Source organism: Leuciscus leuciscus, assembly GCF_965113295.1.
Source record: "Leuciscus leuciscus genome assembly, chromosome: 19".
Classification (NCBI taxonomy): Eukaryota; Metazoa; Chordata; class Actinopteri; order Cypriniformes; family Leuciscidae; genus Leuciscus; species Leuciscus leuciscus.
The window spans coordinates 14,955,771-14,974,411 of NC_138743.1; the positions used below are offsets into that span (position 1 = coordinate 14,955,771).

An 18,641-nucleotide genomic window follows, 5' to 3' on the forward strand; every position below is an offset into this window, starting at 1 on the left:
ATACATTGTCGTGTTTCTTTAGAAATAAATAATGGACAAATGGAGTCTTCAAACGCCTCAGATGTAAAGTTATTCGCTGTCAAAGTGACGCCAAAATGAATGGGAGTCAATGGGATGCTAACAGCAGGTGAAGTTCTGCTACAAGATGGTGGCACGCGGCCGGCTTCAACTTCCGGTCGACTTCCTTCCCGCTTGATACTGTCTATGCTGGCAACCGATAGCGTATCCTCCCAAAATGGTGGACGGGCTCAATTCGTCACGTGACAGCAAGCTACCTATGAGTATGTCCTCATTCTCAATAGGTAGTTTATTTAAGTTTAAACATATTTGACAACGTATTACCTACACAAAAACAAGTAAATCAACTAATGGCCAAGATCGCAGACCTCACTCGCAGGCACTCTTTCTCTCTCTCGCCCTCACCCTCATGCTGCGTTCACACCAAACGCGAATAGAGCGTCTGGCGCGAGTGATTTCAATGTTAAGTCAACTGTCGGGCCAGGGCCGGGCCGTGCTAGTGCGTGCCAGGGCCAGTCGCGTTTCCACTGTCACTTCCGGGGCTTGATCGGGGCTTACTCGGGGCCAGCGGCCAGGATTTCTGGCCCGTCGAATACCTTGGGCCAGAGCGGGCCAGCTCGGGCTAGAGGAGTGGTTACGAACAGAGCCGGATGATTCTGTCAGCATTAAAGACTTTTAAATTAATTTAACTCACGTTCATGTTTGAATGCCTTCTGTTTGTGATGCAAAAGACTATGCGTGCTAACCATTACCATAGTAAACATAGTAAACGCTTGAAGATACGCATAGTAAAAAAACATACGCTTGAAGAAATCAGACCAATCATAAAGGCTATCACAGTCATGTTTTTATTTTATCTGTCAGTAGCCTACGTCTCGTCTCTTTATACCGGACTATCATAAAATAAAGCAACTTTTTTTTCGGGAGCTTCCTCTGTTTCTCTGACTGAAAATATCTGTATGGGAGTCGAGAGAGTGCTAAAGCTCCTCAGGTCGTATTTTTGGTGGCATATATTTGTAGAAATGATCAGTTATGCCTGTCTGATTATCCATCATTCACCTCTAATGCACTGGACCTGGCACCGCGAGCGTCGATCTTCTCCGAGCAGTAACTTGCCACCACCTACTGGCCGTTTTACTTTCATATTTAATCAATAACAAGGATGGGTAATGTCGGTCCTGGGTGCAGAGTTTAGCTCCTCCAACCCTAATCAAACACACCTGAACCAGCTAATCATCGTCTTTAGGATAATTAAGACAGGTGAGGTTTTTAATCGGAGTTGACGCTAAACTCTGCAGGACAGCGGCACTCTAGAAACAACGTTACCTATCGCTGATGGAGATGTTGCTGTATTCAAATTTTAAGCTATATTTAAAACATTAATCCTAAAGTAATATGCAATTATGTAGCTATGTAAGTAAACACAATAAGTTTGTAATAAATCACTGTATTAAATTCAACTGGTTTCTGTATATCTTCTCTGTAACACAATCATTTTCAATAATCTTGTCAAATTTGGCGAGGTTAATAAAAAAAAAAGGTAGGTAATGCGTACCGGTGACAGGTCAAAGTCCTAAAGTCTTCAGACAATGGCCGTTTTTAACTTAGTTTTTGCAACGAATTAGCGTTTCATAACTGCAGGATGTTTTACTTACAGCAGCCTTAGCATATTGACATCATGAGCCAAGTAATATTGTTTAACACCAATTACCAGTGTGCACATTAACATTCTCATGTATCTCAAAAAAGATGAATTTAATTATTTATGTCCAGAGTTCAGATAGCTTTACTGCTTGAAAGTCTTTGTAAAGTTAAATTGAACTGCCGTCTTCCCCTGTATAAGTAAGTGCAGCACTCCTGAAAAAGAGTAAGGATTAAAGAAAAATGAAATAAAGAGAGCGCAGCAGTACGTGCTTCTTTGTTGTTATATTTACTCAGAATGAAGTTTTTTTTTTTTTTTATTTATTTTTTTTATTGACAAAAAAACAACAACAACATACAAAACTCTCGTAGGGGAAAGAGAATACACAATCATACAAAAGTTGTCAATATACAAAAAGTACTAACCAAACAGAAAGCAACAAAAAACAAAACAACAAAGGGGGAGCTACTTCGAAATACACAAGTCACAGGCGAAAAGGCTAAAGAAAAGAAAATTATGGAGCTGCACACACACACACACAAGGGGAGATTAATCAAAACAGTAGTTTCCTAGATATGTCATTACACATTTTCCTTGCGATTTTAGTAGATTTGATCTTTTTCAGTGAGGTAAAAAACAATTTAAAATCATTTATAAACCAAACAAAGGAAGGCTTAGAACATCTCCACTTACTGCAATGAATATGATATTTACCCATAAGAATAATCATATTGACTAAATCTGATACTGATGAATCTACATTATCCATATAAAAAAGGATGTGTGGCAAGGTAAGGTTAGGGATATTATCAATCCTAAGTGACATCCAATTATGTAACTCGGACCAAAAACTATTGGCCGCTGGGCAAAAGAAGAACATGTGTTCCAGTGTCTCATCAGCAATCTCACAAAAAACACAAGGGTCTACATCAAATTTGAATCTTTTTCTAAGAAAATCAGCAACTGGATATATCTTATAAATTATTTTAAAGTGAGTCTCTTTGACTTTTGGGGAAATGGGCCATTTAATGAATTTAAAATGTGTTTTTTCTATGGACAATGCAACCATATTCGGAACCTGTACACATAATCCTATGTTATAATCAAAAAACAATTTAGATTTCAAAACATTATTAATATATTTATTATTACATTTATAGTCAACTAATCTACAATCATTAATAACTAAATTTGGTAAAGTTGGTAAGGGTCTTACTATTGCATATAGCAATGTGCTTCGAATTAACTGTAATAATGGTACAGGAATTGCTTTACAGATCTTGCTGTGTTCTCGATTCGTACAGTTTAAATTATATTTGTCTAAAAAAACTTTATATTCCAAGAAGTTACCATTATCATCTATAATATCATTCACAAACACAATGCCCTTTTTATACCAGTCAGACCTGAACAATGATTTCCTATTGATTATAATGACCCTATTGTTCCACAAGGTGGATTCATGTGGAGAAAAGTTATGGGTGAATATCATTTTCCAATATTGGAGAATTTGTTTGTGGAAGTTTGATAATTTAACCGGAATTTTGGTCACCTCAAAATCACATTGCAAAAGAAAATCAAGCCCTCCTACTTTTTTAAATAGATGTCTAGGAATGTGAAACCACATAGAATCTGGTTGTGATAGATATGTTTTCAGCCAGTTAATCTTAAAGGTCCCAAACATTGATTCAAAATCCAAGGCTTTGATACCACCCATATCATACTCTTTAACAAGCTGAGATTTCCTTATATAATGGGTTTTATTTTTCCACAGGAATTGGAAAATAATTTAATTGACTTTCTTGATATTACCGGAAGAAATATACAGGGAGTGACATGGATAAATTACTTTGGAAATACCTTCTGCTTTAGATAGAGTAACTCTACCAAAGATAGTGAGGTCTCTGGTAAGCCATCGACTCAAAGATTTCTTCACATCTATTAATCGGTTAGAAAAATTAACATCTTCCCTTCTGATAGCATTTTTAGATAAAACTATTCCTAGATATTTCACTTCAGATTTAACCTCGATTGAAGAGATGATGGAATCCGTTGACGAGTGAATGGGAAGTAGCTCACATTTTTTAACATTGAGGGTTAATCCTGACGCTTTAGAGAATATCGATACTGAATCAAGGGCAACATCAACCATGAATTTATTTCTTAAAAGGATTGCTGTGTCATCTGCAAATTGACTAATTTTAAATTCCTTGTCAAATATAGAAATCCCATGCAAATCGGGGTTATGATTAATGAGCATGATAAGTGATTGGGTGGCTAGAATAAACAGTTTGGGAGAAATCGGGCACCCTTGTCTAATACCGCGGAGCACCTCAAACCTAGGAGTCATACCAGGATTCAGGGACACAGAACTATATATATCAGTATAAAACATCTTAATTATTTTACAAAAATTTTTCCCAAAACCTAAAAAACCTAATACTTCAAATAAAAAGGCATGTTCAACAGTGTCAAATGCCTTGTAAAAATCGAGAAATAAAATAAAGGCATCCGTATCAATGAGATCTCGATAGTCAAGCATGTCTAGAAGCAATCTGGTATGATTATGTATATTTCTACCCCTCATGAAAGCTGATTGACAGTTGGATAATCCCTCATTCAGACGATTAGCATAAACAAGTGCCAATAATTTATAATCATTACATAACAAGGTAATTGGTCTCCAATTATCCAATAACAGATTATCTTTGTTAGGTTTGGGGATTAGAGTGATAAGACCATGTTTCATAGTGGGAGAAAGATTACCTTTTGAGATACAATCTAAATAGGCATTATATAGCATTTCTCTGATATCGCTCCAAAAGAAAAATAAAAACTCCACGGTTATCCCATCTATTCCCGGTGATTTCCCCTTAGACATCTGTCGAACTGCCAAGTCTAGTTCCTCAATTCTTAGCTCTTCTTCCATAGATTGTTTAAAGTTATCATCCATTGTCTTTTTAAACCCCTGAATCCTATTTAAAAAAAAAGCAACAATCTTCTTTAGAAAAAAGGGATTTATACAAATTACTATAAAATGCTTTGATTTTTTCGTTTACTTGTTCTTGATTTTCAACAATAACATCATTGATATTTAATTTCCGAATTTTTTTCTTCGTTTGTCTTTGTTTTTCCAGACTAAAAAAATAGGAAGAGTTTTTTTCCCCCTCTTCGATCCAACGAGCCCTTGAACGAATAAATGCTCCCTTGGCCTTTTCCAAATATATATTATCAAGATGGGACTGTAAATTGTTTAATTCAGTCTGTTCTTCCAGTGTTAAATCATCTTTACGGCACAACGTATTAATGTGGCTAATGATGTCCCTTTGTCTTATCTTTTTAAGTGTTGATAATTGCTTACTTTTATTAATAGCTATCTGTTTAACTTTGAACTTGAACCATTCCCATTTACTCAGAAAACACATTTCCAATTCACCTACTTCTTTAACCAGTTGTTTAACTGCATTGCAAAACTCAGTATCTCCCAAGAGGGTATTATTAAATTTCCATATGGGGTTTATGTTATTTTCTCTTCCACCCAGAGAAAGTGTCAAAAATATTACACAATGATCAGTTAGGGGTGATGCTGAAATTTCACATCTATTTACCTCATTAATTAGATTTTCTGAGACTAACCAATAATCCAATCTTGAGCACTGGCCATTATTAGATGGGTTAAACCAGGTAAATTGTTTTCTGGTTGGGTTTTTCAATCTCCAATAATCTATTAGATTGGCCTTTGTAATTAAATCAACAATTGTTTCATCAAATGTGTGGCAGTGTCTTTTTGATGGTAGGCGGTCTAACCAAAGATCAGGGGCCAGGTTAAAATCTCCCCCAATTATTACTCTATCTGTTGAAAAGAGCATTTTCCATTCTTCTAAGCACTTACTTAAGGATGCAAAGAGATTTTTGTTGTGTGCTCTATTGTTATAACCATACACGCATAATAAAATGTAGTTTATACTATTAATTTCTGTTGCGACCATTATCCAATAGCCGGTAGGGTCACTTTTATGGTCAATAATTTTCCCAGGAAATCTATTTAACAAAATCATAACTCCTGCCGAGCGTGACGTTCCATGACTGAAAAAGATAGAGTCTCCCCATTGCGATTTCCAAAATTTTGTGTCAACCTCAACTGAGTGGGTTTCTTGCAAAAACACACAATTAGCCCTTTGCTCCTTACAGAAAAGAAAAATAGCCTTACGTTTTACGTTATCTTTCAACCCCCTAGTATTTAAAGAAATAAAGGAAAACATTTAGGTGATAAGTAGATAGCTTATAAACAGTGCACAAAAGAGTGTTATCGATGCGCAGGAATGAGTCATTAGTCCTAAATCTACATGTTTAGTGTAACTAATCCTCTATACACTATAGAGGGAATAAAGAATACTACAAACCGAACAGCTATTGTAACAAAGGACTATTTAAATATGGAATTAACTTCGTCTACTTTGTTGTGTTTTCCTAAATTTTGGCAGAAAGCTATTGTAGACTACCTTAAAAAAAAAAAAAAAATTATGTCCAGCTTTAAAAACATTTAATAGGTAACCAAAGTAAACAACCAGTAACTGCCATATGCTGGAGTGCTTTTTTTTTTGGAGTCATAAACGTATCAATGACCATATACTTCAATCATAACATCAGCTTATTTAACCCCGGATATTCAGTGATGCATTAAACAAAGTGCGGGTAGTGTTGATACTTACATATCAAAACGTTTATGTCAACCAAATAAACATAATAATAATAATTCTCAGTCAAACGTGAGTGCAGGCAGAATTTTGACAGCCATTCAAATGATGGCAAAACAAGAGATCAATTGGGGTCCACTCTCCGGTTATCGATCAGCGCGTAACCTTCCTTTAAGAATGCCCTTTTACCCGTCTTTCTGGCTTCTTGAACCAGTGGCCACAGCTTTGCACGCGCCTCCCGGTCTTCCTTCGAGAAGTCTTCTTTGAATCGAATGTGCATGTCTCTACACACTCTCGCATCCTTCGATTTCTTCCAAACATCATCCCGCACCGTTCTCATCCCGAACTGAATAATGATCGCTCTCGGTGTATTATTTGAGGTAGCGGCGTCGCCTTTCCTTCCCAGTCGGTGAACGGTGTCTACGGTGTCGCGCAGCCGCTCCACAGACATTGGAACAACTCTTGTCAGTATCCCAATGACAACTTCTCTCGTGTCCTCGCCATCCTTTTCAGGGAGACCAATCATCCTCAGATTCCACCTTCTTTTATATCGGGTTTGCTCTGCACATGCTTCTTTTAACAAGCTGTTTTCTCTCTGAAGGCCTCCTATTTTTTTTTGAAGCGCACAGTTTTCTTTAGTTGCGGTTGTGTTAGCTTCGATACGTCTGTCCAAACTTTTCAAGAGTTCCGTCTGCTCGTCCATTTTTCTGGTCAGAGCTTGTACTGCATGAAGAATTGCAGCGCCAGTATTCACGTCCTCAATTTCACTTTGGTGTCTCTGTTTCTTTGGATTTGGCTGTTTAACCGGCGTATGTTCTTTGTTAATTTTGTCTTTTTTGGATGAATGTTGCTCAGCTTCCATTTCTCCCTCAATGTCAAAATCGTCACATGCCTCGTGGAGAGCAGCCAAATTGTAATTGTGGTCGGACATGATGTCGACACTACATTAAATATCTGTTTAGTAGAGGGGTTGTTACACTAGTTTATCACATTTCAAGGACTAAAAATAAACTTTTTACCGGAGCCTGCAAAAGTGTAACCACTCACTCCGCCATCTTGAAAACCCCCCTACTCAGAATGAAGTGCATCACGGGCACGCACCACCCACTGAAGTGTGCGGTGACGTAATCACGCTGGTATGCCAAGCGAAAATAATTCATTTAATAAATGCACATAACAAAGCACAAATAAGAAATTGAACAGTATATAAAAGTATTAGAAAATAACATTTTAGTATATTATAATGGAATTGAAGAAATTATACAAACATAAACAGCTTGTACTCCCACATAAGCATCAGTAGCCACGAGTCACATTGGTGTGACGTCAACTCCCCTCTTCGATTGATTGGCTAGAGGAGTAGCTGTCAATCTAGAACTAGTGGACCAATGGTGACGCTTAAGCCCGCCCTAATTTACATGAAACTCGAACTGCAACATTTGGGAAAGCAAGCGCAGAACATAGAAAGAAGAGCGAAGAGAAAAACAGCACAAGCGTACAAAAGAGTAAAATATGAGCAGAAAATGCAAGAAAGCACAAAGAACACAGTAATAAAACCAAGGAAAACTTGTTATTTCTTGATTCACGCTTATTATATTTTTATCCGTGACCACGTTGTTTGCTATTCTGATCATTTTGCATTCTTTTTTTCAGTTTGTGCAATATATTTTTACATGTGTTTTTAAATTTTTGATTCACGCTTATTATTTTTTTATACGTGACCGCTATATATTTGGTGGGAATTTGATCCCATAATATGGGTTAGTGTGACGTTGTTCCAGAGAGGCGTGTTACGGGCGTGTTTTAGTGAAGCGCTGTGGAGCTTCTGGCACGACAGTGGAAACGCAGACCTGGTGCTATTAGCCCGAGGCTATCAGCCCGGCACGGCCCGTTTAAAGCCCTGGCCCGGCCCTGGCCCGACAGTGGAAACGCGGCTAATGTAAAGACGCGTTTATGCGCGTCTGGAGGTCTTGCGGCGCGAATGAGGCGTCACGGTCTCTGCGCATAACGGTTTGAATGAACAACAACAATAAGTAAATGTTGAGTGCTGATCAAGAGTTTTGTGCAAGCAATTTAAGGTCGCAACTCTTATATAGCAGGCTTCATTCAGTGATTGAAACAAATATTATTAACATTAATTGAAGTTTTACAGTATATAGAACCGACATTGAACGCTCCGAGCGAGCTGTGCTGTGGTAAACATGGAACTTTTCCTTGACATGAAACGGTAAATAATCAAACCAGTGGAAGCCTGCAGTGCATGAAACTGCTGTATCTAACCTACCTTATTCATGCAATATCTATTCAGTCAGTACAGTAGCCTACACTTTAGTAATGTTTCTGTTTAACGTTAAATAAAATGACCTGTCCCTGACCCCTCAGGCAGTGCGCCCACTCACAAAGCAGACAGCCGCGCCTCTTCTACCGCGGGCGTTTTTCCACATTCGATGATTCGAATATTCATTTTCACCTTCGAAATTCTGTTTTTTAAAACTATTTGAATATATATTCGAATTTAGAATATTCGTTGACAGCCCTAATACTCATGGGAGTTGTAGTGTGTCACACTTATTTCATATGCCTTTTGAAAAGACTACAATTATTCAACCCGCCAAAGTGGCTAGTTGGAGTGACTATGTTACCCGCCACGAGCAAAATCCACCCGCATTTGGTGGGTTGGCGGGTGTTAATGTCAAGCCCTGATTATAACACCATAAAAGACTGCATAAGTACTGCAGAGCTGGGCCGATCAAGGCTCTGTAAGCAATTTGCAAAAAATTTAAACTGATACAAAACCGCACTGGTAGCCAATGTAGAGATGATAATATTGGGCTGATGTGATCATGTTTCTTGATTCTTCTTGAACCAGCTGGAGCTTATTTATAGAGCCAACAGGACATCCACTCAGTTGCACATTACAATAATCTAGTCTGGAGGTTATTAATGCATTCATTTGTTTTCAGCATCAGACACAGGACACTGTGTGTCATAGTTTAGCTTTGTTTTGAGATGAATGAAGGCCTTTCTATAAACATTAGCAATGTGACCATTAAAAGACAGATCAAGCGTAATACCCAGGTTCTTATCTGCAAAGAATGACACAAGGGTACAACCATTGAGCAACATATATTCTAGCATCTTTTGTTTAGTGGCATTTAGTCCTATGATTGATTCCACCAATACACTCTGCTAACTTGGAGAATTGAAGAGTCATGACCTCATTGTGTCATGTAGAAATAAAAAGCTGGGTGTTGTTAGAATAGCAATGAAATCTAATTTCATGTTTCCGGGTAATGTTCCCCAGGGGAAGAACAGTGAAAAAAAGCATGGGGCCTGATACTGCTCCCTGTGGCACTCCATACATAACTTGTGTTTGATCTTACATCTCCTCATTTACACAAACAAAAATGATTGGTTCTAAACCATGCTAATGCCTGCCCACAAATGCTAACGTGATTCTCAAGCCTATCCAAAATTGTCTATGGTATTAGTGTTAAGATCTAACAATAGAAGGAATATATAGCTGCGATCAGATGATACGAGTAGGTAATTTTTTGTAACTAACAAGTATAGTCTCTGTAGTGTGGTGGGGCCTAAATCATGACTGATAATTTCTCTGCAGATATGAAGATGGTTGTGAATTTTTTTTTTTATATGGAAACGTGCCAATCTTCTTTAATGGAAACGCGCCTAAAATAATTAAATTGCTTGTAGTGTAGTGAGATATAAGTCAAAGATGTGTAGTTTTCTTTCTGATGGCCTCAAATTTATGATTGAAGAAAACATTCATAAATTCATAGTGCTATGCCGGGAGGGAATATCAGGATCTGTCATAGCTTTTGGTTTTTCCTCAGTCTGGCCCTTCTGTAGCTAGAGACACTATTCTTCCAGGTACCCCAAATACGTATTCCTCCACCTGCGCTCCATCTTCTTAGCTGCCTTATTAAGCTCATTGGTGTGGTTGTTATTCCATGGTGTGAGGCTTTTTTCTTCTTCTTTAATTAATGTAATACTGACAGACAAATCCAGTCACAGAATCCCAATCAAGGAGATTAATCTTATGATTGAAATCAGGGCAGTATTTGTCTGACACAAAAAAATTGTCAGGATCCCAGTTAGGGTGACAGTATTAAACAGGATTTCAACAGATCAATTAATACAAAATACCAATCAATGAAACACCGTAATTAGAGATGCACCAGTCGACTGTCCATCATCCAGAACTGACCAGTTTTTGCTCCAAACACACAATCGGCAACTGCTTTTGTTTTATTTTGGCCAAACTGCATTGCAATCCTTTTCCAATATATACAGTGAGGAAAATAAGTATTTGAACACCCTGCTATTTTGCAAGTTCTCCCACTTAGAAATCATGGAGGGGTCTGAAATTGTCATCGTAGGTGCATGTCCACTGTGAGAGACATAATCTTAAAAAGAAAATCCAGAAATCACAATGTATGATTTTTTAACAATTTATTTGTATGATACAGCTGCAAATAAGTATTTGAACACCTGAGAAAATCAATGTTAATATTTGGTACAGTAGCCTTTGTTTGCAATTACAGAGGTCAAACGTTTCCTGTAGTTTTTCACCAGGTTTGCACACACTGCAGGAGGGATTTTGGCCCACTCCTCCACACAGATCTTCTCTAGATCAGTCAGGTTTCTGGGCTGTCGCTGAGAAACACAGTGTTTGAGCTCCCTCCAAAGATTCTCTATTGGGTTTAGGTCTGGAGACTGGCTAGGCCACGCCAGAACCTTGATATGCTTCTTACAGAGCCACTCCTTGGTTATCCTGGCTGTGTGCTTCGGGTCATTGTCATGTTGGAAGACCCAGCCTCGACCCATCTTCAATGCTCTAACTGAGGGAAGGAGGTTGTTCGCCAAAATCTCGCAATACATGGCCCCGGTCGTCCTCTCCTTAATACAGTGCAGTCGCCCTGTCCCATGTGCAGAAAAAAACCCCCAAAGCATGATGCTACCACCCCCATGCTTCACAGTAGGGATGGTGTTCTTGGGATGGTACTCATCATTCTTCTTCCTCCAAACACGTTTAGTGGAATTATGACCAAAAAGTTCTATTTTGGTCTCATCTGACCACATGACTTTCTCCCATGACTCCTCTGGATCATCCAAATGGTCATTGGCAAACTTAAGACGGGCCTTGACATGTGCTGGTTTAAGCAGGGGAACCTTCCTTGCCATGCATGATTTCAAACCATGACGTCTTAGTGTATTACCAACAGTAACCTTGGAAACGGTGGTCCCAGCTCTTTTCAGGTCATTGACCAGCTCCTCCCGTGTAGTTCTGGGCTGATTTCTCACCTTTCTTAGGATCATTGAGACCCCACGAGGTGAGATCTTGCATGGAGCCCCAGTCTGAGGGAGATTGACAGTCATGTTTAGCTTCTTCCATTTTTTAATGATTGCTCCAAAGTGGACCTTTTTTCACCAAGCTGCTTGGCAATTTCCCCGTAGCCCTTTCCAGCCTTGTGGCGGTGTACAATTTTGTCTCTAGTGTCTTTGGACAGCTCTTTGGTCTTGGCCATGTTAGTAGTTGGATTCTTACTGATTGTATGGGGTGGACAGGTGTCTTTATGCAGCTAACGACCTCAAACAGGTGCATCTAATTTAGGATAATAAATGGAGTGGAGGTGGACATTTTAAAGGCAGACTAAGGCTATGTTCACACTTAGCGTCTTTTTTGACAAGAAAAAGTTGACAACGGCGTTTTTTTAGCAAAAAAAAACCGCTGGCAGCGTTCGGTTACAAATAGCAGCCGAGCGCGTCTTTTGTGGCTGGCGCATATACTGACGCGTCTTGACCATGCGTCAACATACGACGAAAAGGTCCCATAACGTCCATATGTGACGATTAGGGCTATGGTTAGGTTTAGGTATGCGTTAGGGTACCGCTAGGAGGCGCTGCTGGTGCGCTTCTGTCTGCATCTATTGACGTTAAAGGGGTACCCTTTTCGTCGTATGTTGACGCATGGTCAAGACGCGTAAGTATATGATGTTTTGGGGTGAGACCGGGCTGCTATAACAAGAGCTGCAACAGTAGCCTAGTGCTGTGTGATGCAAAAAATGTCGAGAAAGAGAAAGTTGGCTCTTGCGTTGGCTTTTGAAGTTACCGGGGAGGAGAATGTCGGTTCACAAAGACGTTTGTGGGTGCACGACAGACAGTTGTTCTTGTTGTTATGGAAACGACAGGTCTCGCTACTCGCTTGTCATTGGTCAGCTGTCAAAAAGGCGCTTGACGTAGGGCGTTCTTTTCAGAAAAGTTGAACTTTTTTTAACTTAAAAAGACGCTCTGAGCTGCAGAAAAAGACGCCGGCGGTGGCGTCTAAAAAAGCGCTCAGGACTTTTTTGAAAAAACGGTTCACTCCATAGGGTTATAATGTAGAACAGACGCTGGCAGTTTGAAAAAAGACGCTAAGTGTGAACATAGCCTAACAGGTCTTTTGAGGGTCAGAATTCTAGCTGATAGACAGGTGTTCAAATACGTATTTGCAGCTGTATCATACAAATAAATAGTTAAAAAATCATATATTGTGATTTCTGGATTTTTTTTTTTTTTTTTATTATGTCTCTCACAGTGGACATGCACCTATGATGACAATTTCAGACCCCTCCATGATTTCCAAGTGGGAGAACTTGCAAAATAGCAGGGTGTTCAAATACTTATTTTCCTCACTGTATATATGTCGGAAATATTACGACATCTGTAAATGTTGGAAGAAAAAAATTAATATTGAATTGGGGGTTTATATGAATGTATCTGTGGTAGGAACTGACTGTCTTCATAAAAGTTTTGATGACATTTTCTTTTTATTTTACTTCCATAAAAGTTAAAGTTAAAGTAGCAAGCCTGTTAAAGTAGTGTTTTTTAAGCGTAGCTCTTCTTTGTGTAGAGCGGTAACTAAGGAAATGCTATAGAAATGCTACACCACCTACTGTCAGAGAGTGAATTTGCATGAGATGTTCACATCTTATTTTACTCTGATTTACAGGAGTGAGGCCTCAGTGCCATGCCAGAGAAATCCCATAGCACGGCCCATGAATTCCCAATGGGTGAAGGTAAGACACCACATCTGCTCTGCATAGAAACTGTGGAGTCAAACTTCTCACAGCCAAAGCAAATGTTTAACTCATTACTCAATACAATTCAACTTTGATGTACTTCATTATTATTCCATATTATGGCAATTTTGTTGGTTAGATGATGTGTTTTGATCATTGGTTCAGTGAATACAAGAATAGTATAAATTCAGTCAAAATAATTTACCATGCTTTTTTTTAAAATTATTATTATTATTTTTTATTTTTTTACTACACTTGTAGAGGTGCACCAGATGGCTGGTTAGAAAGGTTCAAGTATCCCCTTCTGGTAGATGCTGTAACACAATAAAACAGCTTTTCTAGCACTGTTATGACTAGAGTCATCACCTGTACCTCAGACTATAGACTACAAGAGCCATGTATCTATTGTTGTGTCTCTTAACAAAAATTTTGAACATTTTACAAGTTTATGTGCAAAACTACATATTTTTATAATTGACTAGTCTGTCTAAATGGCTAGTTGGCATTGAGAAAGCCCTGAATAATGACACCACACACTGATCAGACACGTTTCCTATTCAAAGTTCTCACAAGATGTCATTGTTTAAAAAACAGCTAGACAGAGTCTTGAAATGCGTTTGTCAAAAACAGGTGTACTAACAAAAACATTCCATCTTCGTAAACTTAAATTTTACATTTTTGTCCCAAGTATGTAGATATTTCAGCATCCTCCTGTTGTGGGTCAGATTTTTCTGGTTTGTCTAGCATTGTTTTTGAAGGCATCTGAGCTATGTTGAGTCTGTTTTCTGTCTCTTTCTCTTGTGTCAAAGTTCATGTCAAAAGGGTTGAAATGTTGGTCCACAATTTAAGTCTAGGGATTTTGGAATCATCACTTTGTCCAGTTTGCTTTGTAAGATAAGAATACAATTTATGTGCTGTGCAGGGGCGGATCTAGAATTTTTGAGGGGTGGCAACATATGGCAGACGTATATATACTGAATTTAATCACAGTTAAATTGGCCATAACTTTTAATTCGTTGCTGCCAATTGGGATGGGTATCGTTAAGGGTATTACTACTCTTACCGATACTCCTTATCGATCCGGTACTTTAACGGTATTCTTATCGGTTCTTTTTGTTATTGTTTTTTAAAAAAAAAAAAGGTAAAAAAATAATTTAGAACATAATTAATATTGCTTTATATTTTGAAATGTAAAATAAATATCTATAGCAAAAGAAAAAGCAATGCTTTAACAAAACAAATAAAACATGTATGTTATGCAGAAGGGTGCAGGCTTTTGTGTTTTATATACAGAAGACATAGGACACCAAAAACAAAGTACAAACACATGGTCAAACAAAAAAAGTATACAATTAAACAAATATACAAATTATAGACCCAGTGCTTTAATTTCAGTAATGTCTGACATTACTGTTCAGGAGTAATATGGGCTAAAAAGACATCTAATAAAGTCAGATTTAAAATAACACTGCATAGTTTATCATAGATAGGTTAAAGCTTATAAAAGCCAAAATTATTCATTCAAGAGCTGTGATTGATTTTCTCTTTGCCTTTTGTTGTTTGATTCACATTAATGGAGCAATTGTCAGCAGGTTTATTAGACTGCTGCCTCTTTAAGACCAAATGCAGATCTAATCATTATTACGCATCATATTTTCTCCCAACTATTAACGCCCATTTAAGACATAAACTGTATTTACGTGAATAAACTGTTTAAGTGAATCTCCAAGACAGCCATTTTGACATATTTGATCGTTTAAATGTGCACACGAAGCCCAAAATATACGTTGCTTGTCTCGTTGCGGTGTGTTTCGGAGCGCCCGCCGCATTTGGAACAGCGTCTATTGCGTCAATTTTGGTACTTTTAATAGCTTTTTATTATCAAACGCGTCCCGCAGTTTAGCAACAGTATAGACTACATTTTACAACAATCAAATCACGAGGGAGTGATTTGACCGCTGATTTTGGCTAACGTAGGCAAATTTTTGTAGCTGTTTTTGCTGATGCTCAGCTGAATCGTCTTTAGCATACAATACATTCATTACAAATGTAACTTTTAAGTTAAACGTGTGTTTAAACTACACATGGGGAAACTCACTTCAACTTCAGAGGCTCTGGAGCAGCCGGGTTCCAGGGCCACCGCACCGCAGCAGACTTGCTGTGTGTGAGCCAGACTGCACGTTTGAATCAGGGACGTAGCTAAGTATTTGAGGGGCAGGGGGGAGGGGCTAAAATAAAATAAAAAAAAATTCACTTTTGGTAAATATATTGTTTAGTTCAGGGGTTTTCAAATTGGGTGAATGTGAGCCACCCCTTAGAGTAGGTAAGGACAGCCGAGCCCCCCCTTCCCCAAAATCCCGTCTGCCTGCCCTAACCCACACACGCCTCTGCAGTAAATGCCATCTTTTGTGTGTTCCAGGCAATGATGAGTTTCAATAACAACTGATAAAATGTAAATATTATTTTATTTCCACAACTTTCTTAAAAGTGCATTCATAAACGATTCTTTGCAACAGCAAATAATTTCCAACTTCATGCAAGCCTAATTGAGGCTACTTTTAAAATCACTGAACATCAGTAGGCCTAACCACAAGTCAACAAAACATGCTTAACATGTGTAATCGGCGCCAAAGCTACCGCCGACAACACCTGACAGCTGAAATCGGCACGGTGTGTCTGGGCTTTAAGCGCACATTTGAAGGAGATGCACATCGTATTTTCATTTCATTTCATTTCATTTTTATTTATCTCGAACAATCAGCAAAACAAAATTTTAAAACCACAAAATACAACCCAAACAGTCAGAATTTAATAACAAAAAAACAAACAAATAAAATAAAAATATAAAAGGATTAGTTGGAAAGGAGCAGGCGGAAGCAAATAGCTTTAGCAAATATCAAACAAAATCAGCACAATGGGCAGCTCTCTGATCAATGAACAACAACGCTGTTTGTTTACGGAACACATAACATTTAACAGTCAACTGCATTGAAGGCATGTTATCAGATCGAACAGATTCTTTTTTTTACGAACAAATTTTTTTTTTTACGATTTCAGCCACATAAAAACTCAGATTTAAACAACAAACAAAATGCGTCATTCACGTAATTTGCGCTACAAGAGCGACATCAACCCTACGGCCCAACCAATTTATGCATTCAAGACAACACACCGTATTACGGAGCCCGGGAAGTCACCTGTGGGAGAAAAAAATTAATGATCCGTGGCGACGGTTTTGCAATCCGTCCGCTCAGTTTATAAACCGTACTCACGAATTCTCAAACTCTTCCCTCTGTTTAACAAATCGTGCCCACGGATTAATAAACCGTACCCACGAGTTTCTAATCCGCGCTCTCAGATTTGTAAACCGTGCCTTCAGTTTTTGCAATCTGTACTCACAAATTCATAAACCGTGCCCACGCTTTCGCAATCCGTTCCCACGGGTTTGTAAACTGTAGCCTACTCAAGGATTTGTGGCTTGCCCTCATTTTAGAAGAACACCAGGAGGTATGTTGTTAACAAATCTTATTGTATATTGTTTTATTGTGTATTAAGTGGAATACATCAAATTTTCTTAACTGCGTCTGCATGCTTAAAGTGATTCTCAATTGTAGCGGATATTCGTCGCTGGATGGTATTGTCAGAGATAGGGATCGTGTCAAGTTTAGCAGCAGCTGCTTCTCCCAGCATCACTGAACACGTATCTCTAGCTGCAGGAAGTAGCAATGTTTCGCCAATGTTATGGGGTTTGCCTGCCTTCGCTATACGTAGCTCGACACGATAAGATGCTTCTGTCATGTTAATAGTGCCAAATTATACTTTATTATACTTTTTTGTGACTGCAAATCATCACGTTTCATCTCAAAAAACTCAACTGGCTTGTTCACTAAATTTGCGTGCTTAGTTTCAATGTGACGCCGAAGTTTGCATGGTCTCATGCTATCATTTGCTAGCACCTCCTTGCAGACCACACACTGCGGCAGAGGTGCAGCCTCGGACCCCGACCAAGTGAAACCTAACTTTAAGTACTCAGGATCATATTTCCTACGTTTTTTGCTGGGTCCTGTCTCCTCCCTTGATGCTGACTTCTGTTGACTTGGGACAAGGAAACAACGCATTTTAAAGATAATACTCGCACACACAATTACCGATATCAATAGAGCTGTATAGTTATTTTTTCTGTACGTGTCATGCCCGCGCCTCCCCTGTGGCTCTTTGGCGCCCCCCAGGGGAGGCGCGCCTCACCTATTGAAAACAGCTGGTTTAGTTCACTGTTTTGAGAAGCTTGTGGACATAGTGGCGGGTTGTTTTTACAAGTACAGTTTTTGGATCATCAAAGTTAGGGGATCTAGAGTGGGGGGGCACCTGAGTGTAAGTTATAATCCATCAACTGTCCCATAACTCCTTCAGACTAAAATTGCATAGCATTGTGCTGACGGCCACCCACAGACCCTAGCTTTAGTTATTCAATAGGTTTTTCATTTAAACATGTCCTTTGTATGAAGAACATGATCTCTCCAATCAAATACACATCTTTCAATACACATTATTTTCATAAGCAGCTTTACTGAAATTCATGATTTTAGTGTTTATATTAAATTAGTTATTAAATAATAACTAAGTTATATTATTAATTGTCCACATTTAGCTGTTTAGAGATGGGCGATAATAGTATAGTTTACATTTGGCAAAGATAAACAATCAGGCACTTGCGATTTGCTATTTATTGTGTTTCTCTATGTCAGTTGTGCTGTATGTATGCGGGTAAAATTGGATAAACTTGTTAGTTGGAGTTATTTAATTGTTATGAGGTTATATGGTTTTGTTCAATTTATAACTATTTGGTGTAGTGAACATCTAACATTTGGTCAAGTCACCTTCATTTATATTGTACTTTTTACAATACAGATTGTTTCAAAGCAGCTTTACAGTGATAATAGGAAATTAATGGAATAGAGATTGTTTTGGCTTTACTGCAGATCTAGAAAAAAGTAATTTAAGTACGTTTTTAATTGATTCATTTCCGTTGTAAAAATCATTAGTTATTAACTTACACGACACCGTTTTCAACTGAAAACCGAAAACTTGTATCTGTGAACCTGTGTCTGGCTGTTCATTTACACGACAATGTAATGAAAATGAAAGTATTTTTTGATCTTGGATGCATGTAAACCTATTTAAAACAAAATTGGGAACCTTTAA

General features: G+C 38.2%; 1 protein-coding gene across 1 annotated transcript in view; it reads left to right on the forward strand.

The window, feature by feature from the left end:
- The window catches only part of LOC309482875 (pleckstrin homology domain-containing family G member 3), a 148,450-nt gene that overhangs the window by 13,529 nt on the left and 116,280 nt on the right, over positions 1-18,641 (forward strand). The window contains exon 2 of the mRNA XM_082148448.1: positions 13,370-13,436. Coding sequence (XP_082004574.1) covers positions 13,388-13,436 — 49 coding nt within the window. The 5' untranslated portion in view covers positions 13,370-13,387. The remainder of the gene's footprint in view (positions 1-13,369; positions 13,437-18,641) is intronic.